The sequence below is a fragment of the Notechis scutatus genome, chromosome 1, assembly GCF_049901735.1.
Source record: "Notechis scutatus isolate UNSWTSFEM ecotype Mainland chromosome 1, rNotScu1.2, whole genome shotgun sequence".
NCBI classification, from domain to species: Eukaryota; Metazoa; Chordata; class Lepidosauria; order Squamata; family Elapidae; genus Notechis; species Notechis scutatus.
In genome coordinates this window covers 289,729,238-289,752,187 of record NC_142009.1, presented here as the reverse complement: position 1 = coordinate 289,752,187, position 22,950 = coordinate 289,729,238, and the positions used below count along the sequence as shown (strand labels likewise).

At 36.2% G+C, this 22,950-nt stretch overlaps 1 protein-coding gene across 1 annotated transcript in view; it reads right to left on the bottom strand.

Annotated features, from left to right (window-relative positions):
- TTC6 (tetratricopeptide repeat domain 6) overlaps positions 1-22,950 on the bottom strand; it is an 89,854-nt gene that overhangs the window by 32,546 nt on the left and 34,358 nt on the right. Inside the window, exons 8-15 of the mRNA XM_087951849.1 lie at positions 21,941-22,100; positions 18,845-18,949; positions 17,663-17,761; positions 15,311-15,376; positions 7,923-8,413; positions 6,284-6,767; positions 1,161-1,290; positions 210-385 (exon numbers count right to left, since the gene is read on the bottom strand). Coding sequence (XP_087807975.1) covers positions 210-385; positions 1,161-1,290; positions 6,284-6,767; positions 7,923-8,413; positions 15,311-15,376; positions 17,663-17,761; positions 18,845-18,949; positions 21,941-22,100 — 1,711 coding nt within the window. The remainder of the gene's footprint in view (positions 1-209; positions 386-1,160; positions 1,291-6,283; positions 6,768-7,922; positions 8,414-15,310; positions 15,377-17,662; positions 17,762-18,844; positions 18,950-21,940; positions 22,101-22,950) is intronic.

The window sequence follows — 22,950 nt, the reverse complement described above, 5'->3', positions numbered from 1 at the left end:
TATTGTTTTTCTTTAAACAGCAGACCATCTTGCTATAATACAAATTACATTAAAAATTACCTGGGTTTCAGAGGTATTATGACTACTGTTAAAATTATTATTTTTTAAAAAATTGCTCTTTTAATTAATTCTTTTGGTGCATAGATTTAATCATGTAATTATTTAAGAGCTAGTCAATATATAATGAAATTAAAGATAATAATGCATACCTTTGTATAATCTTCCATTGCCAGTATTAACTCACCCTCTTCTTCATGGATTTCACCTCTCTTGTAATATATTTCAGGATCTGTGGGTCTATATCTCAGTGCCAAAGTGTAATTTATCTTTGCCAAGTGATTATTTCCCTGTTTTCTATATATCTGAGCTCTAGACAAATAAGCATCTACAAGTTCAAAATAGGAGAAAAATATCTTAAATATTAATGGAATACCATTCATGTATACTTTTTAAAATAATTTCAGTTTAATGTAATGAATCTTAAGTTTTCATAGGAAATTGGATGATTTATTTATTAGATTTTTTAATCTCACCTTTATTACCTTATAAGTAGCTCAAGGCAGTGAACATACCTAATACTTCTTCCTCCTCCTATTTCCCCCACAACAACAATCCTGTGAGGTGGGTTGGGCTGAGAGTGAGTAAGAGGCCACCAACAGTCACTGATGTTAGGGATAAACTTCGCTTTGTTTGTTCTGCCAGATGTATATAGATATATCTATATATCTAATATATATGTATATCTATCTATATCTATCTATCTATCTATCTATCTATCTATCTATCTATCTATCTATCTATCTATCTATCTATCTATCTTTAGATGCAGCCCAAGGCAAGCCAATAGGTTGGACACCCATTTTATATGTGTGTATGTATATATTATACACACACACACATTTAGATGTAGCCCTAGACAATTCTTTCATTCAGTGCAGCCAAGTGGCATGCCGAAAGGTTGGCTGTTCATGATCTAAATTATCACTGTTATCATGATCATACCTAGAAAATAATTCACAAATATTTGACTAATCAAAATGTTAAACAGTAGTCTATCTAACTCAGTAATTATATATAGTATGATATACATTATGTATAGTCAGTATCACACTATATACAACATATTTTGATACTGACAACAGGATTTCAAAGACACTTACCTGTATAGCTTACATTGCATTTAATTATAAAATTCAAATCTTCCAGAGCTGGAAGAATTTTGTTTTGGTAAACAAATATTAAGTGTCTATGCCAATAGGCGTTAGCCAGAAATCGTTCCAAATGTATTGCCTACAAAGATAATGACATATTTAATTAGAATGATTATTTTATTTCTGCACTATTTCTACACTTCAATGCTGTAGAAGAAAATATTATAAATACTGATCTGATGAGAAATATTATTTAAATATTAGTTCCACAGAGGGAAAAATCAGTTTGTGTTTATATTCTTATCATATGGCGTCTTTGTATTTCTTCATCTAATTGCTCATTACCTTTTCTCATGCAAATTACCACATATTTATTCCATGACATAAATTCCCTGGCACAGGTTCAATGTAAATATTCTTAACATAGACACTTTATTGCAACGTCTCTACCAGTTTGTATGCAACTATGAGTGTTTAACATATCTGGGAAAGTAGAACCGGAAACAGGATCATTGCAAAAGTGATATCACAACCCAGGAAAATGGGAAAGCAGAAGAAAGAGATTCCAAGCAACTTCAGATTAATTATTCTAGACTTAAACTACCTGAGCAGGAACATTGATATGACAGGTTCTCAACTCCCGCTTTTTCAAGAGGCAATTGGACTTTCTTGTTTTTCTTTGAAGTTATTTATTTAGCTTTTCATTCAAGAAGCTTCTTCAGCTCTGGATGAGAGCCGAAGAAGCTTCTTGGATGAGAAGTGAAATGTCTTTAAAGAAAAACAAATCTAGTTGCCTCTTAAAACAGCACCTTTGGACAACCAGTACCTGGATGACTGAGAATCTCCATAGACAGAGAGGTTCTCAAGATTAATACCGAATCATGCAAGACTGGCAAACTCCTGATACAAGAATCATTTGGATATCTAAGAAAATATTTCTTTCTAGTAGGGTAATATAACAGAACCTTGAAAACCTGTCAAAGTAATTCTCTCATTCAACTTATTATAATTAAGGGAGGGGAGTGCTCTGAGTGTAATTTTCATGTTTCCCTGCTCCGGGATGAATTGTCTCTTTTGCAATGGACTTGTTGCCTCCTCTGCCTGGTTTCCCGGAATCTCTGCCTGATTTCCCAAGTTCTGTGAGACATTCCATGACAACAATATTTGGTATAGTACCTTCCTTTCAAACATTGTTTGCCGTAGATTTTGGATCAGAGAAACCTCCACATTACCCAGCTTCACTTGCTATTAGCATTTGTGTACTATTGAAAACTGGTAGAAGCTGAGAGGGTACTTGTTTGGAGCAATGCAGATGGAGCAGCCAAAATGCCACAAGAGCTAGTCCCTGAAAACCATTGAAGAGATTATCTCTATATTATAATTGCTAATATAATATATGAGGCCATAGTCACAGAACTGAGAAAGATTCTGGAACAATTGGTTTTACAGGCTCAGAGAAGAGAGAATATGGAGATAGTTGTGGTAAATAATTATACACTATATCTGCCATACATAAAATCCTATCAATTTAGTCAAATGTAAGGCATATTACTATAGAAATGTAACTTTTGTCTTCTAACATATGGCCTGACTGCACTTCGGTAATTAATTTAAACCATGTTCAAGGCCAATTGAAATATACATTATTCGCGGACTTATTTCTTATAAGATAATCTCAATAACTGGCTATAAGTCTTCATCAACATAGTGTAGGCTATCCATCTCAACTTCATTCGGACTATTATTTCAAAAGTTGTCTCACATACCATACTTACAATAAAAATATTTAAAGATACAAATTCTGTACTTGCCTTCTACATCACATGTAGCAGCAATAATACCCATTCATTAATAATTGTCCTTTGCATTATTTACATCGATCAATTCTTTGGCATACTGTGAGTTTCTAAAAGAATTATTTTCATTCTGTTCTACTCTGCTGGTTATAGTTGTCTTTATTTATGAAAATACATTAAAATATGGGTCATGGTAATACAACACATTCTGAAATACTTACCCATATATCTTTTATATATTTTGACCAAGAAACTGATTAACCAAATGAAATTTGTTAACTACATATTGAATTAGCAGAAATCGTATATGTAATTCATGTATTATACCTTCAGTACATAAAAAATGCCTCTCTGATCACCTAGTCCAGGGGTGTCAAACTCCCATCATCATGGTGGCATCATGTGATGTATCAGGACCTTTCCCCCCTTCGCTAAATGGGGTGGGGGCTTGGCCAATGTATGATGCATCTGGCCCACGGGCCCAGAGTTTGACAGCCCTGACCTAGTCAATAGCATCAACAAGCAACTTGTCTCCTGAACATGATAAATTGCCATATGCATTCTTTGAACTTTGCTTGCAAAGGCTTTATTCAAATGACTTCCATGATACCAGAATTTATTGACTAACTCCCCTGAAGCAGACCACCCTTGAGAATTGATATAACATGATCACATCTAGTCAGTAAAGATGGGGGGAAAAAACTTTCCTCTTTTCTCCTCTGCTCTAAGAAAGACAATTTCTATCTTCAAGAAATTCTCAGTTTCACATTTCTCTTTGTTCTCTGCCCATTATGAAGTATCCTCATGATCACTTTGAGAAGTTGTCCTGTTATTACCTGGCATTCAAGTTCTCATCTGCTCTATGCTCGTTATTGTATTTTATTTATTTACTTGTTTACCACTACCATCACCACCCTTTCTCATTTCTTTTAGACTTAATTTCATTAATTTCATTTAATCCAAATTGAGTGCTGTTGATCTAATATATTTGTATTCAGTACCATCACTAGATATTAAGCAGCTGAGGGCAATTGCTATATATGTTTTACCTGTTTATTGTACCTGGATCCCATTTTATTTTTTATTTGTGTTGGTTTTTATGTTATTTATGAACTGCCCAGAGAAATGTGGAGTCAGACAATTCCTAACTTGAATTAAAAAATTTTTTAACATTTATAATAAATTATATGACTTTTATGAAAAATTATTCCCTTTTGGATTGTCTGAATTTTTTGTGTCTTTGCCACTGAATGTTATAAGAACTGCATCTGAGTCTCACTGATACATAAAGGAAGTCTAGATTATTAAACCAAAGTGTGATGTAGCAATGTGAAAAGTAATCATCCCCTTAGATTTAGTAAATGACTGAATCATTTATAGTTGGAGTAACCGCAACCAAATTCCTATTTCTATTTAACTATTAGCCTCATATTGTGTAGAAATTCTGGCTCATCAATCCATGGCAAACTGCTTCAACTCAGTAACATATAGCAACAGCACTTATATACTGCTTCACAGTGCTTTACAGCCCTCACTAAGCGGTTTATAGAATCAGCATATTGCCCCCAACAATCTGGGTCCTCATTTTACCAACCTCAGGATGGAAGGCTGAGTCAATCTTGAGCCTGGTGAGATTTGAACTGCCAAATTGCAAGCAGAAATAGCCCACAGTACTGCATTCTAACCACTGCGCCACTGCAGCTCGATTTCCTAGCACAAACTGGTTATTTCAGATTCTATCGCTATTTCTCTGACATTCTCTGGACTTTGACATGGTCACTCCAAAACTGTTAATTCGTTATTTCTGGAAAATTCACTAAAACCCAGCAGTATTCCTTTTTCCTTCATGATAGCAACTTGTCCCAGTGGTGAGGCAGCTGAGGAATCCTCAGACCATTACTTTACTGCATTCATGCTTACGAACTGGTATGAAGTTCTTCTTACTGTGGAGCACAGTGTTTAGTTTTTGCCAAATGCAGTAATACTGTTGTAGCTTTTTTAAAAATCACTTTTGACTCATCTATGCATATAACATTTCTCCAAAAGTCTTCATCATCATCTTGGTGCTTTTTGGCAAACTTGAGATGAGCATCATTGTTCTTTCTTGTTATGCTATGTGCTTTTCTGATACGGAATCATAAAAATTAACTTTAGACAAGATGAGAAAGACATGCAGATTATTTAGACGGGGGGGGGGGGGTGTAGAAGTGTCATGATATGTAAGAAAGACCTTGGAAAGTGGGCAAAGAGATGCTGCCTGGGAAATGGTCAGATAAGAGACATCATAGTCCTCAGCTGGATAGGTGGGGCAAGAGGCTCAGAAGGGACCATCCCCAGCTTCTTGAACTGTAAAGGAAATGGCAGAAGAACTGTACTTTCAGACTTGCCAGATTCTGTTAAAGTAGCTTTATAGTAAAATAGAATTAGCTTGTCTGAGGGCTTTTTCTACCCGGTAAGGCTGACAGGAGGTGACTTCTAGGATGATTTTGTGCATATATTCTTGGAGATTTTTGACAGAGTATCACTCTTGGGAAGATATGTCATCTCAAATTATTTAAGATTTATATCTCTGAGTATGAATTGATAACATCGCAAAACTTTATAGAAATTGTTTTGTAGCATTTTCCAGGCAATTAAGCATCAATGTTTTTTTAATGAAAGTTGTCAGACATTTGAGTAAGACATAACATACTTCCAGATTCTATATGATAAATAACCACTATCATAAGTCAAAGTTACTAGGCTGACACAGTTCAGAACTGTCCTAATAAGTCCTGTTTAATTTTTTGCATAACTGGCCCTCACTACCTTTTAACTTTTAAATTATTAAATGAGGGATGATTGCTGTTTCACACCGATATATCACGTTGAATGATACTGTGAAATAAATGCAACAAGCCCAAAGTTTGGTACTATATTTGGTTGAGGATAGTACTATATCTATCTTTTTAAAAAAAATATGTGAACTTGTGGCAATATACTGTTACTGATACTGTTCAATGACAAAATCTTCAAAAAAAATCAGAAAATCTTAAAGGGAAACACCTTTTCAGAGCTCTAGATTTTTGTTTTCTTATGTCTCTTGTCAACCTCCCTTCTAATGATTACATATGTACACATATATACATATGTGTGCAGGAAAGCAAATACATGTGGAAATACTATGGCATTATTTGCTAAACAGTTTAGAATACAAAAATAGGCAATGTTAAAAACTGGAAAGTTTCCTTTTGAAAAGTGAATATCAGAAGAAAGAGGAAGAGGCACCCTTGGAAATCTTTAGCTATACAATAAGTTAAGTAAAATTTATGAACAAAGTATTTGTTTTAAACAAACTTTTTCTAAGTCATCCAACGCTGACTGCATTTTTCCAATCTTTCTGTATATTGCTCCACGACGACAATAGTTAAATGCTAGAGCACATCCTTTATTTATCTCTTCGGTTATTCTCTCAATCTCATGCTCACACTGTGCAAGTTCTTCTTTTTTGCCATCAAATAGGAAAGGATTCACATAGTTTGGTAATTCTTTTTCTTTTGCAGCATCCTCCGTTTTCTGTTCTAAAAGACGTTTGCCTAACATCTTTTTATCTTCAGCAGGTTTGCTACTGGGAACAAACAGCTCCCCAAACCATTTATTCCATAATAGCCTGGCCCAAAGATAATTAGAATCTTCAGGTCCTTTTCCCTGTTTTTTGGCAAATGTTTCAAAGTTTAACAAACAGGGGAGGCTGGGGCTTCTATAAAGTTTAATTGTTCGAGATATTTTAATAGAGTTTTTATTATGCATCTTAAGCTTCTGAACAGTCAGAGACACAGATCTAAAAAGGAGAAGCAAAATTACGATCAATGTGTAACTGAGGTAATACAGATTACTGAAATAAATGTTATAAACTGCAACATTTAATAGCTTGTTATTTATATATTTATCACTTCATACCACCTCAACCTTAGAACAAATTTAAGATGCCACAGGACTACCCAGCTTAAGTACATAATATTAAAATTATGGTAAGAAAATTTCTAATGGAAACACAAGTAGAATTGTCCATTAGTGTGGAAGTATATAACTTTGTAATCATGTAAAATGGCATACACCTCACAAATAAATAACTGATTTCTGATGGAGATAATTCAATCTATTTTGCAAGTTCAAAGGGAAACTCAAAATAATATCTCTCTTAGTGAACTAGGAGGATGATTCTGTAAAATAAAAGATTCATTTTTTCAATGTTCAGACTTGAACACTGGGCGCTATCCAACAAAATAAAATTCAATGGTGAAAAAAGTTAGGTTCTACATTTAGGCAAGAAAAATCAAAGGTCCTCCAAGGTCCCTTCCAACTATTCTATTCTATTCTATTCTATTCTATTCTATTCTATTCTATTCTATTCTATTCTATTCTATTCCGATATCTACACATAAGTTTAGCATTTTCTCCCAAATGGGTGCTTGTAAAAAAGCAGAGTTATCACAAACCTAGCAATACTTATAAGTATTTAGTCCCTTCACTATGGAAAAATAAAACTCGGTTTATACCAATAGGAAGGATATATTTGCTATTGCAATACTAATGCTCGTGAAATGAGGATTATTTGACCAAAAAACCCAAAGGCTGGAAGCCTACAACAAAAAGGTGCCTTTAGAAATAGCTTTAAGAAAAAAAAATCCTGCTGATTTCACTGTCAGCTTTGTTTTGACTTTGTTTTGACCCCTCACATTGGTTCCAAAGTTGTACATCAAGATAGACAAAGCTGAGGATCTGGATCTTGGTAACTTTTGGGGGGACAAAAGGAGTTTGCAGATCCATAGCAATTAATACAATGTTGCTCCAGCCCAGAAATACTATCAGTAGTAATTATTTTCATATAGAGAGCGTTCATAATCTTCCCCAAACCAAACATCTTTAACCAACAGATCTGTCCTGTCCAACTGTCTAAATAAATACATAATAACACTGTTATTAAATATACAACCTTTTAAGAATCTTTGGAGGTTCATTTAATTTTTGAAATATACTATCCAATACTCTGGGAGTAATACTTTTCCCTATTTTCCCTATTTTTATTGATCTTCTTTTTTTCTTTGGGAAAATTATGTACTTAATTCCAGCTTTTCGACATTCATCAGCAAGAGTAGTCTGATCTACAAGTGCTTCAGCAGACTGTAGTTCAAAAAGATTTCCTTTAGGAATATTTAGTGTAACTCTTTCAGAATTTTTCTCTGGATCTACAGGTGCTTTTGGAGGGTTAAAACTAATTCCTGAAAGATTAGCAGCAAAACTACGCTCTTCTAGAGAAACTTCCACTTCTGCTATTGCAGCCTTAGGTTTTGTTAAAAGAACATGCTTGCTCATGATATCAAGCTCTTCCATAGCAGTTTTGAAATTTGAAGAAATCTTTATGTGTGTTTTGTCTCTGTATGAGGTCAATTCTGGTGCACTATTTGGCCTTTCAACCAAATGGTCCTGCAAGAAAATAAAATGTATTTTATGGACATAATTTTGGAAAACATATTGATACATAATACAATTTAAATCAAGGACTGCCCTTTAACCAAAGTTCCATGTGAATATTACAGATGGCCAAAGTAGTGAATCTAAGTATTATGATAATAGCATAGTATATCTAGATGTAGTATACATTTTCCAACACTGAAAATATTGTAGAAGCTAAACCAAAAAGCCTTAATGATCAACAAACACAACTCAATGGGTATTGATAAAATAATTATTTATGAGATGTATGAGATGACATATATGACAATTCACATTCTTGAACTAACTGAGAATTGTGGGAATTATAGACCACCACCCCAATTTGGAGGGCCTTGTTTTTAAATGTTTCAGCTACATAAATTTACTACAGAAATTCCTTGCAGGCTGAATGGTCAGGAATGAGTTAATAGATAACAGATAATCAGAGTTGGAAGGGACCTTATAGGTCATCTAGTCCAACCCTTCACCCAAGTGGGAGACCAATGGCAGTCCAATCTCTTCTTGAAGGTCTCAAGTGATGGCGCTCCCACAACTTCCGAGGGCATGCTGTTCCATTGGTTGATTGTTCTATCAGAAAGTTTCTCCTTATTTCCAGGTTAAATCTCTCCTTCCTACAGGCACTTTAGAAAATAGATTGACCCCTTCCTCTCTGTGGCAGCCTCTCAAATATTGGAAGACTGTTATGTCTCCCCTGAGCTATTACAGGTAGTCTTCGAGTTACGAATGTAATGAAGCCTGCCCATTCCATTTGTAACCCAAAAATTTGTAGCAGTGAATTGCATAACTTGAACGCAATCACTCCCTCCTTTTGCTCATGCATTCGCTAACTGAATGCACTGCTCATTAAGTGCACATGAGATAACACGGTGGGGAAGGCCATGTAGGGACTATAAATAGAAGAGGCCACCTACTTCAGACCACCCAATGCCTCCCTGACCCACTGAGATACTTCATTCTCCCCCTCCCAGGGGTCCCCACAATTGCTCCCCCCATCCTGCTGTGCTGTGTCACTTACCTTATGAAGATCTGTCTCCTCTCCAGTTTCTATGTTTCTTTGCCTACTCCCGGAGAGCGATGAGAACAGAGGGAAAGCAGGATGAGCACACCCTGCTCAGCTTGTATCATTCACCAAGGCTTCTGGAGTGGCAGGCAGCCTCGGTGACTCTCCTCCAAAGGCTTCAAGCCTCCCGTTGGCATGCAAACATTTTTTGTGCATAGACTGGAAACTTCTGGATGCCCTAATCTCATGAGACTTCAGGCACCCATTCTCTGCAAAAGTGGATGGATGTCTGAAGTCACAAGAGATCACGGCCCCAAGAAGCTTTCAGCCCCTGGCCAAAAAATGTTTATGAGCCTAGGGGGCACCATTTCAAAGAACTCCATAAGGCTTGAGGAGGCTTTTACCAAAGAAAATGCAGCCCCCAGAAGGAGCACACGTTGCTCCAGAGCTTCATTTTCACCAGGAAAGGCCTTTCCTCAAGGCCTCTGCCAAAGAAAACAGAGACCCGAGAGTGAAGCATAGTCCCTCCAGGGGCTCCATTCTCTTTAGCCAGGAAAGGCCTTTCCTGGCTAAAAGAGCCCTGGAGAAACTTGTAAGTCCCTCCAGGCCTCCATTCTCAGCAGCAAAGGCTTTTTGCAAAGATGGCAAATGGAGGGAAAGCTTCAATGTTTCAGGCCTTCCCTCCATTTGCAAAGCCTTTTGTTGCAGATCTCATCCAGGTCCCCATTTGCAGGGAACAGAGGCCTAAAGTACTGTCAGATCATGAGAGATCAGTAGTGTGAGATCATGTGCTACTGATCTAACGTGATCTTGCAGTATTTTAGACCTCCATTCTCTGCATACTCTCCAAAGGCCTAAAGTGTCAAAACAGGCCAAGAAAGCAAAAGCTCTCTAAATCTTCACAAGTTGAGTATCCACAGGCCTAGTACCTATGAAGACCCGGCGTGAGGATGGGGGGGATTGGCAGGGCAAATGTTGCAGAGTCTCTGCAGTTGTTCATAAGGATGAACAACTGCCATGAGCTGAAACATTTGTAATTTGGGGACTTGTTTGTAAACACTAGGGGGCACTTATTGCATTAATTCGAATGTTCGCTAAGGGAACATTCGTAACTCAGGGATTACCTGTACTTAGGAATAATATTATACTTACAATTTTCAATTTCTAACTTTTGTGGAAATATATACTATACCACAGACCAAAACCTTGTAATTCTGCTATGAATTCAGAATTGCTATAAATTACTTCTAAATAATTTTTGTAAAAAGAGTAACTATAAACTAAATAATTTGGAAATGCTACTCATGTTCTGGTAAGTATAATTGGATATGGAGTTTCAAAATATGCATCTCTTTTCATGGTTTTTATTTCAGATAATCTGTTATTTTGATAAGCTTCATAGAAAATTATTGCACTATTATACATACTAATGTCATGTGAATTGAATAAAACATAGAAATCCACTATACTGTACATATTTGCTAGAGGAGTCATTCTTCTATAACAGACTACTTACATATTTAATGATTTCATCCTATAACACAAAAAGTTATCAAAAAATATAAAGACAATAAACATAATTTAAAATAATAAAGCAATTCTGATTTTACATATCCTAAAGATAATTTTTACATGCTCATAAGTTGTTTGCTAAAAGATTATTAATAATTTGAATTTCAGGAATAAGAATCTTCAATATGCACAGATTATATTAGTTAACAATAGAGTGGAGGCCTTAATGCTGAGGATAAAAAAAATTATCACATAACACATACTTTGATGCAATCTGCTGAAGTTTTTTAATGTTATATTTGCTGTAATTCTGGATGAAAAAGATACATAATCCTATGCTCATTAATATTGACATTTTAAGTCATCATTAATACTGATACAATATTTTTCTCTTTTATCTTAAATGACCTGTTATCTAAATATTATAGTTTTGATTTATTTTATTTATTAAATTTGTTTGCTGCCCATCTCATCACAAGATGACTCTAGGCAACTTACAACATAAAAATAAATAAATAAATGAATGAATGAATGAATTAATTAATTAATTAACGAACAAACAAATGAATGAATGAATGAATAAATGAATGAATGAATAAATAAATAAATAAATAAATAAATAAATAAATAAATAAATAAATAAATAAATGAATGAATGAATAAATAAATAAATAAATAAATAAATGTATCTGTGTGCCTGTGTGAAAATGTATAAAATCATGGGAAGGAAGCAGAATATATAAGGGGAGAGGTGGGAACCGCTTTTGGTCAATCAAATGTGATATTCCCCCATTGGGGCCGCAGGCCAAGTGGTAGAACCAGATGTTCAGGCTCTTGTAAAAAATCAGGAGGGTAGGAGCCAATCTCACCTCAGGGGATAACATATTCCAAAGGGACAGGATAGAGAAGGTTCTTCTATTGGACCCTGCCAGCTGGAATTCCTTAACTGACAGGATCCACAGCATGGACTCTCTGCTGGCAAGGATGGGATGGATGTGTCCCTTAGGTATGAGACAGTTCCTCAGGTAACCTGGACCCATGCCATACAGGGCTTTATAGGTAATAACCAACACCTTGAATTGCACCTAGAAGCAAACCGGCAGCCAGTGCAGCTCTCCAAACAGTGGTTTAACATGGGCCACTGTAAGGTCCCAAAGATTGTCTGCACCACCCCAAACTGCACCAGTTGAAGCTTCTGAATACTTAAGGGTGCAAAGGTTCTCCTAGCCACAACTGCACCCTTCTGTTGAAGTTGAGCAGCGGGTCTGTCTGGGATATGCCACCCTATCCAGAACTAAGTATGTCAAAGACTTGGGTCTTGAAACTACACGCACTCAAAAAAGTCCAGCTGCCATTTGGAAAAAGCACATTTGGGACAACCATGACCTAGAGGACAGAAAAAGTTCCCTCTGGGACCCATTCAGGTCCATCGATCACCAAGGGCAAACTGCTCAAATGGGTTCAGCCTCCCTGCAGAGGGAGGTGGCATAAGAAATTCTCACAGACACCAGGGCATGATGTGACCATGACAGGGGGGATAATGTTAAACCTCCTACTAAATCATGTTGCCATTGCTCCGGCAAGGAAATCATGCTGGATGTGTGATCACTGTCCCAAGACAATTCTGTGATAATCTGGAATAGGCCCATGTCTGCCATGGTGGTCATGGACCCCTGGGCCACTTCCAAACAGATGGCAGGTTGAAGCCCAGGGATATAATGTTAATATAAATAAAAAGTATTGAATCTATATAGTGAATAAATTATGGGTTTTACCATAACTAAACAATAGGATTTTTTTGTTGGGGACCACACAAGCAGAATAGGTAAATTGAAAACTAGAAGACTAATGAAAAACTGCAAAAGAACTATAGCCTTTTAGAGAAATGTAAATTTATGCAATAGTGATTCAAGCATATAGCAGAGTGCTCTGATATTGTGAATATTCATTCATAAAATATTCATACTGACATTTGAATTTTATTTACATTAACATTTTATTTATTCATTTAGTGCATTGTTCAATATATTTACCACTTAGCCCAAGAAATACTATATGTCTTATCTATTGCTATGAATTTTTAAACTAAGGAATGACTAGAATCAGAATTAGCCAGAGCAGTAGACTCTCACTGGCAGAAGAGGCAAAGAAAATCTTCTTCAAATGGACAAGAGTCTTTCCAGAGCACAATGGGAGATGGCCCTCCAGCCATATACAGTTTGTAAACTCTCACTTCTAGAATATAGCAGCCCAAGGGAAAATCCCCCCCCCTCAACTTTGCTTTTCCTGAGGTTACTGTTATGAAAGTATGGCCTGGAAGCATGCGTTTCTTAATTTCTCTTACATGGAGCATGCTTCTCTATGAAAGCACAAGCAGAAAACAATGGTCAATATAAAAAATAAGAAAAAAGTCAAAGAAATGATCAGTCCACTAATGGGTAGAAGATGGTAAGGAAGTGACAAGCAGCAGGGAAAAAGCAGAGCTGCTTTAATTCTTTTTTTTTTTTTTGCATCTCTCTTCACACAAAAAGAAAAAATAGCCCAATCTACCAAAGACAGAACTGTAAAAGACACTGGGAATTCAAATTAAAATAGGCAAGAAAATGGTAAGAGATCCAGGAAACTACAGACCAATCAGCTTGACAATAATACCTGGGGAGACCTTGGAAAAGATAATCAAGCAATAGAACCCCGAACACATAGAAACAAGCAAAGTTATAACCAGAAATCTGACTGACAAATGGCCCTCATTATGTAATCCTATATCTATATGGAGAGAAGTAAGCAGCAGGGTACTCCAGGATTTTGTTTTAGGCTCAGTAGTCTTCAATATCTTCACAAATGATTTAGGTGAGGGGATAGAAGGGGAACTCATCTAATTTGCAGACGACACCAAGTTGGCAGGAGTAGCCAACACCCCAGAAGATAGGCTTAATATCCCAGAGAGATCTTGACAAACTTGAACACTGGGCCCTACCTAACAAAATGAAATTCAATGTAAAGAAAAGTAAAATTTTGCACCTAGGCAAGAAAAACCAAGTGTACAGGTACAGATTAGGTGAAACTTTGCTCAATGGCAGTAACTGTGAGAGGGATTTTGAAGATCTAGTGGACAATTGTTCAAATATTGCCAATAAAGCTAATGCATTAAGAGGGATAGAATCAAGATCACATGAAGAATTAATACCGCTTTATAAGGCCTTGGTATGACTACACTTGGAATACTGTATTCAGTTTTGGACGTCATATTATTAAAAAGATGTTGAGGCTCCAGAAGGAGTGCAAAGAAGAGCAGCAAAGATGATTAAGGGGCTGGAGGCTAAAACATATGAAGAACAGTAGCAGAAATTGGGTATGGCCAGTCTAGTGAAAAGAAGGACTAGGGGCGACGTGAGAGTAGTGTTCCAATATTTGAGAAGCTGCCACAAAGAAGAGGATGTCAACCTATCTTCCAAAGCACCAGAAGGAAAGACAATATGCAATGGATGGAAGCTAATCAAGGAGAAAAGCAACCTGGAATTAAGGAGAAATTTCCAGACAGTGAGAACAATAAGACAGTGGAATAGGTTGCCTTCAGAAGTTGTGGGTGCTTCATCATTGGGAGCTGTTAAAAAGAAACTGGACAGTAATTTGTCTGAAATGGTATAGGGTCTCCTACTTGAACAGGAGGTTGAATAGAAGACCTCCAAGGTCCCTTCCAACTCTGTTATTCTGTCCCTGTCTCTTTCTGCTTGGAGAAAGGCATTTTACACTGGAAGCTCATTGTCTAAGAGGAGGAGCTTCCCTCCCCATAGACCTGCCTTCTGGTATCATCAGACATAGAGGCAAGAATTCATCCACCATCCAGTCTTGACCTGAATACTAATGAAGAAACAAAGAGTTTTAAGGCAAACCATATGGCCTTTCAATCTGTTCTGAAACAACAACAAATAGATGTTACACTTCTATCCTTGATCGGGAAAAATAAACTGCCTCCTTCTGAATAATCTGTTAAATGTAATTGTTCTCTTGATTCAATTTTATTCTGTGAGCATTGTATTTCAACTTTAAGCAGCATAGCCACATCAACTTCATCTCATTATTGGGAATAGCATGTAAATTTCTGATAATTCCTATGTTGGTCAGGTTTTCCTTCTTTGAATGTACAGTAACTACTAAGTAATCATATCTTTTAACAAATAATTTTCCAATATGTACAGTTCCCGAAAAGGAAATCATATTTTAAGTATGATTATTCTTACTTGTTCACAATGCTGCAATTTAATTTTTAGTAAAGTTTCCTACTAAGAGTATATAATCAAACCACAGATAAAATCATATCATGAAACATACTTCTAATTTTAAAATTACAATACCTTTACAGTAGTTTCGGAAATCACAAGTTCTGGAACGGAACCACGTCTTCCATTTGCACTAATATTCTACAATAAAAACAAAATTGATATTTTTACAATAATAAGATTTTTAAAAGCCTAGTATAATTCTTATCTGAAAAATGTTTTTAGATTCTGATCCTGTAAGCAATCTATAAGAATTTTATGATGAGCTTCGTTAATGGCAATTATTTAAATCAGGACAATTGGTGTTAATATTTATTATTAAAGTTAACAAATACTGACGGAACAAATCAAAGCACATACTTTTTCATAACCTAGATGAAGTATTTCCAACAACTGGTTACCCAAAAGGAACTACTAGTCTACATCAACCTAACTATCCTTTAAGAAACAAAGGTTGTAAAAAATAGGACAATTTAGGACTTTTTTATTTTTACTACTGTAATAGTAGCCTCCCATAAATGAAAATGAGATACATCCTTCTGGAATAAGTTTTTTTTCATAGTGGCATATGCTCCTCACACATTATATAGTGTTGCAGATTGCCATATAATTACTTTGTAGCTCTTCTGTTCTCCTAAGATCTGCCAGATGAAATAGACAGTAGCAATAACCAGTAAGCAAAACAGCAGTTTGCAAACTATTTGTCAGACTGAGCTAAATCAAGAAAACAAGGATTACACAGATATCTTCAATGACAGTTTCGGGGTAAATATAAAACTGTGGGAACTGCAAGATGAATTTTTAATCTTCATTTATAGTGACTTTATTAAAACAGAATATCTTTGGAGGATTTTAAATGCTTCTTCCTCAATTTCTTGCCACCTTAGCTGAATTGCTATTTATAAAATAAGCTGTCAACAGACTTACTACCATGTATCTCTTGAATGTTTCTGTCTAATCTCCCTTCCACTGTTTTTCAGCCCTCGCCCTAGTCATTTAGACTAATGTTTAGAGCTAGAACTCACTTCTACTTAAATGCATACAGAATATGTGGGTGCTTACTTTGGGAATATAAAGAGAAAGAATTTGGCTTTCCTGTTCAATTCAGTTTTACATCAATCAATAGATCCAAAATATGCAAGACTATGTGTTGAAAATAAAGTGGGCAGGGAGCATCATACACCCAAATGAATTTACTTGCATCACTAATAGAATTAAATTTTAGAATTAAAAATATTTTCTTTTCAGTCTGACAGTGATTTTAGTTTTTATCATTGTTTCTTGGAATGCACCCCTTTCAGCTAGATGTGGAGTCCCTTCTCTCTGGTTTTTTTATATGTACTCAAGAGGTATATGTTCTCCTGACACTGGATATTACACATTTTTTAATCAGATTCTTTTAAAATTATGTTTTACTGTGTTTTATGTTTCATCTTGTTTCATGTACACCACACAGGGATTATTTCAAGAGATTGTCTAGAAGAATTTCAAAATCCATAAATGATTTTTTGGTATATGAGAGGTAGAGAAAGGCAAATTATGGGATCTCAGTGAGACCTAAACTGAAAAAAACTAAAATTAATGAAAGGATGAAGGTACCTAAGGATTGCTAGAAAGAACAGTAGGCAACAATGTTATGAGGAAACACAGAAGCGAACTATCCCCAAAGGACAGTACAGGTAATCCTTGACTTGCAACAGTTTGCTTAGTGACAATTTAAAATTACAACAGCACTGAAAAATGTGACTTATGACTGTTTTTCAGTTATGACTTTGCAGCATCCCCATGGCAACAGACTCATATTTATAATGGTTGCAGTGTCCTGGGTCATGTGATCATCTTTTGTGACCTTCTGACAAGTAAAATCAATGGGGAAGCCAGGTTCACTTAATAATCGGCTCACTAACTTATCAACTGCAGTGATTCATTTAACAACTGTATCAAGAAATGTCGTAAAATGGGGCAAAACTCACTTAACTAATGTTTCACTTAACAACAGAAATTTTGGGCTCAATTGTGGTCATAAATCAAGGACTACCTGTAGTTTTCCATCTCTGGATTTGCCTTGTTGTTTTGCCAGGGCAGCACAAAGTATGTTAATTGTTAGACAGAAAGTGATAGAATAATGCTCATCTCTAATTTCTGTATAAAGCACACACAAAACTTAATGATCTGAAATAACTTTACTGACATGCAGAAAAGGAAAAAACACTTCCATTGATTATGGCTTGGTTTCTACGGTGGACCCAAAAGAGGGACTTTTAGGAATCCATTCGTTTACCAGGATTAAATTTTCTGTACTTGTCTGAACTGCATTTCTGATTAGTTTTGGTTACCCTCACAAAACTTGATGCTATAAAAGCTGGATGAGATTCTTTAAAACATTAAAAAAAACACTCCCATGAATCCTATAAGTACAATACATACAGAAAGTAAATAGTCAAAGTCGTCTGCGCATTCTGCCTTTTCTTTCTCTTGAAGATCAATGGAAAAATCTTCATAAATAACCCCATGAACCAAATTGCTCTGGAAAAAAATTAAAGAGAATGTGTTTTTCTATGATAATTATTAGGTAGCTATAAACAGTAATCCAAGACGCTATAAAAACTAAACTTAAGTTCAAGAAAACAATTAAATTTCCAATTTCAGCCATAATATACAAGCTTTCAATTTTGTTTAGGTGAGAGTAATGAGGGAAGGAAGGCTCAGTGGGCAAGCCACCATCATATTTAAGATAAGAAACCCTATTGAGAAAGATTATTCATTTTTTATTTAAGAATTTAATTGTGATTATATTAGCATTTCACATTCCATGGATAAACAAACTTCCAAAGTTTTCTTTTTAAAAAACTATAAAAATTCTAGAACAAAAGCTGGAACAATAAATATTGTAGGTAATCTTACTTTGGCTTCATACATCACCATAAACAAGGAAACAAACAGATAAATAAATAGAACTGGAAAATCCAGCTGTGTATATTTCTCAAGGAGATGTCACCACTAATCTTTAAGTTGTACAAACACTGAAAACCTAGAAAGTAAAATATTTATGAACATAGTATTCATAGAAAATATGTCTATGATTATGACAATATATATATATACACACACACACACACACACACACACACACACACACACACACACACACACACACACACACACACACACACACATATATATATATATATATATATATATATATATACATATTGCCATAATCATAGATAGATATATATATACACTGAAAACCTAGAAAGTAAAATATTTATGAACATAATACTCATAGAAAATATGTCTATGATTATGGATATATATGTATGTATGTATGTATATATAGGTAGGTAGGTAGGTAGGTAGGTAGGTCTAGGTGTGTTCGGGTCTTTTCCCGTGTAAGATTAAGAGTATCTTGGCGACGTTTCGGCGAGGTCCCACTCGCCATCCTCAGGCTGGTGCTTTCGGCTTCGTGCCATGTTCTGTCATTTACATATTAAATATACAGTAGATCCTGATACAGAAAATACCTTTCTCTGCATAGCTGCATATTTAAGAAAGAACAAACCTGGTGCTAAATTTCATGTGGTCTTCAAATATGTTCAGAAAGTTTACCTCATACTTGGAAAACAAGATTTCCTTCATAACGGAAAGAGGAGCAGAAAATTTATGGGGAGCTGGAGTCCAAAACATTTTAAGAGATCCAGGCTGAAGTTTCATCTTCAAAAAATAATTTAAAAACTGATTTAGTATGATATATTATTAAGCATTTATTCTAAACTTGTTGCTTAAATGAACAGCAGATATATTGTATGTTATACACATTTTGCTGCCTTCAAATAATGCAATGCACTACAACAGACTGCTAGAGGGCATTAAAAAAAAACTTCCATCCAAAGCAGTGGTGGGATTCAATTTTTTTACTAACGGTTCTGTGGGCGTGGCTTGGTGGGCATGTGACCTGGTGGGCATGGCTGGGTAGGGATGTGACTGGGTGAGGGTGGCCAACTCCACATCACTCATGTTGAGGGGTTCCTTGCCTTGCCCTGCCCCACTTGCCTGGCCTCACAAGCTCTTCTGGTCTTTGTCTATTAATTTGTCTCCTACTACAGTGTCTGTTTGATTAGCTAATGCCTATCTGTCCTTCTGGATCCAGAACTCCCATAGATTCTTAGATCTATTATTCTCCACGATCCTCTGTGGAAACTCCTTGATGGCTGGCTGGAGAATTCTGGGAGTTAAAGTCCATACATCTTTCAGCTGAGAGACACCAATCTACCCCTTGGGTTCTATCTAGTGTGGTAAATCCCTGCTTCTATGAATCTGGGGCTTAGTGCCTGTTCTTATGCTGTTATGATTAGTGATCAATGCTGCCTTTTACACACACACCACTTCAGGAATAATTATAAAAAATGATGATTTCTCACTCATTTCTTTACTAGTAGTAGAAACAAAATAAGCAGCCATAAATGTCACCTAAAGTTGGAACCCTATATTTGGATTCTGATGCATATTTATTGTTGTGAATGTTTTTGCAAAACAGTGGCTGGGAAGACTTGCCACAGATAAGTTTACAAAGCACCTATTTCAAATAATATTTCTTAATTGTGTATTGTGTTACCAGTTACTCTGAAGGAAATTGGAGCTTACCTAGCCAGCATTAAATGATGTTTTTTTTCCAGAAAGTCAGTCAATAGGAGGAGGGTAGCTAGGTTTGGAGCTGGCCTTCAAAGTTGGCAAGTAATAAAATATTTCTCTCACTTTTCTGTTTTACAACTCCGTGGTTATTTTGCCTTGTTTTTATTTCGACCAGTTTAATTCTTGCCATGATTTTTGGATTCTAATTGTTTTGGACTAATTCTAATATTTTCCACAAATGTGGACTTCTGCTTTTTTTACAAAGTGGACACAAACATGTTCATTAAATTGTATTGATATTTATGAATTAATTTAAATTTTTGAACACAATCAGAAGAATACATGCAAGGAGTTACCTTCCCATTCTAGATACAAAAGAACTTATACTGTATATAGGTACACACACTTTATATACATATAATCTATTCTATTCTATGCTATCTGAAGCTATTGAGAACCTTAGATGAAACAGATTTTCTTGAGTTGCTGGAGTCAAGTGGCATACAAATTTAATAAATTATTATTATTATTATTAATTGCATATATATTTCTCCATGCTTGGTGACAAAAAGACTGCCTGCCTTAACTATTTAGAGGCTTTATTAACTTCATTAAAAATACACATTGTTACCATCTTTTTGCTAGCCTTACCTTTCTGCTATAATGACAAAAAAGATCACCCCTGTCTGGGTTACTGTTATTCTGAGTGCTACAGCAGCATCTTATCTCTATGTTTGGGATTTTGGCTCACAGCTCTACCTTTCTGCACTGAAAAATAGAAGTTGAAGCTTGAGTCCTTGGAGTCTTCCTGGGCCAGCAACAGCCCAGCCGTTCAGCTCCAGCAACGCATCTGACCGATGGCTTCCTGGCACTTGTCTCCTTATAGCACTGAGCTCCTTGGCTTTGGAAATCCAGCACTCTTGGATTTCAAGAGTGCTTAGGTTTGGCAGCTGGAGAAGCGGCACTGGATTTCAAAAGCCTGGGAGGGGAGCATTCAGCCAGCATTCAGAGGCAAGCGGGAAGCTCTGGTAAGTGTGGGAAGCGGCTGGGACGAGTGACCTGCCTCCTGGACAGCACGGGAATTGGTGGGAAGTGCAGGAAATGCTGGGACGCAGTGGAAAGCAGCGCAGACAAGCGGCCTGCCTCCCAGACAGCATGGGAAATGGCGAGAAACAGCACGGTCAAAGGAAAGTACACACACAGCTGGACACATGGAAGGGAGTAGGGAAGGCAGGCAGGGACGGTGGTGGTGGGCAGCTAGCTAGGCTGCGACTCACAGGCTTACTTATCCAAGCAGGCAGATCAGGGCCGCTCAGTTGGGCCATAGGCACCACGTGGGAAGGCAGGCAAGCCGCAGAGACTGGTGGTCAATGCAAGCGAGGAGCAACACAGTGTGCTATGCCAGGTAGGTGAGATGAGGAGTGATTGGGCGGGGCGGAGCGGGGTGAAGCAGGGTGGGCGGGTGGGTGGGGTCGGAGCCAGCCAGAGGTGGTAGTTGTTGGTTCTCTGAACTACTCAAAATTTCTGCTATCAGTACACCAGAACTGGTCCGAACCAGCTGATCCAAAGTATTGATATCACCTTCCCACCAGGTAACTTTAAGTGTGAACTCAAGACTGTCTATCTCATTCAGAGAGCTTTTAGAAGAGTGCTATGTTTGATGTTTCAAATGTATGATTTAAGCTAAAGTAAACCTTATAGTTTTTAATACAGTAAAAGTCATCGGCTTCTTTAAAACTGCATGTTTCCCAATGTATCTGTTAATTGGCCATAGCCACATATTGTTGTTTGCCATAAGATAGGGAAATAATTTTAGAGAATTTTATCAAAGACAGACCTCTTATTTTCAATTAACTTAACCCCAGAATACTGACAAAAAAGGAAGAGTATAGAGCTCTGTCTGGTGATAGACCTATCTTAATGTAAGATTCACATATTTTTATGAGCAACTTCATATGTTTGCTTTTGTGAGATTTAAAGAAAACCAATCCCAGTTACTCTTTAAAAATGGGATTTCTTAAAAATACCTAAAAGCTTTCCTATAAATTACTACAAGTATGAATGAAGCCATACCTTTTTTCCTAACAATTTCAGTTGAGGCTTTTCGACATAGAATTCAGCTATTCTTTGCCACTCAGGCATACTTCTTGGTGATTTTGGAGGTAAAACTTGAATTCCATCTTCTTGACTGCTTTGGCATACCTCAGAAATGGAAAGTCCTTCCTTATAAATCCTGAAATAAAATATATTTTGCAGAAGCTGTTGAGTTATTTATAATGCTCATCATACAACATTCATTTAGGGTCCCTCTTCCCCAGCCAAATTAGAGCATGTACAATAGCGGATACAAGTAAACTTTTGTACAACTTTCCTTCTAAACATGAGTTAATGAGTAACACTGAGGAATAAATCTTGTGTCAGTATAAGGCCATTGACCAAAACTGCATTATATAGGATACTCCAACCATGCTATTAATTTATTCCTTTTGCATGTATAACTCAATTTCAGGAATAAAATCAAGCAAACAATATCTTAGCTGGAGTTACCACAACTGTGATTTCAGAACAGTTTGACAAATATAAAGATGAGTCAACTATCACATCAATCTGAAGCTTCTATAGCTGTTAAAATGAAAATATGCATAGTTGCATAATTCATTCATTCTAATTAATTAATTCATCCTAAGAAGCCCAGAATAAAATTCTAAACTCACAGAGTTATATTAGATAATGCTAAAAGTTTGAAGATATACAGTATGCATAATTCTACTTTAAATTGTTGACGTTTACCAATTGTTGTTTCAAGGAAAGCAAATCCTTACAGTCCTGGTGAAATAAACAATGTCAAATGGTTGTGTGATGACTTGGGGCATGGCACAAAGGCAACACGGTCCGATAATCAGTAGGAGTCCCTTTATTAGCTCCAACTTTGCCCTCAATATCCTGGTTACCTTTTGGCTGGAGAAAAACTCTCCCAGGAACAGCCTTTGGCTGCAGAGAATCAAGTCCAAAATGTGGTCAACAAAAATTGTAAGTACAAGTCCAATCAAGGCAAAATGAGGTAATTAGTTCAGCAGGGCAGG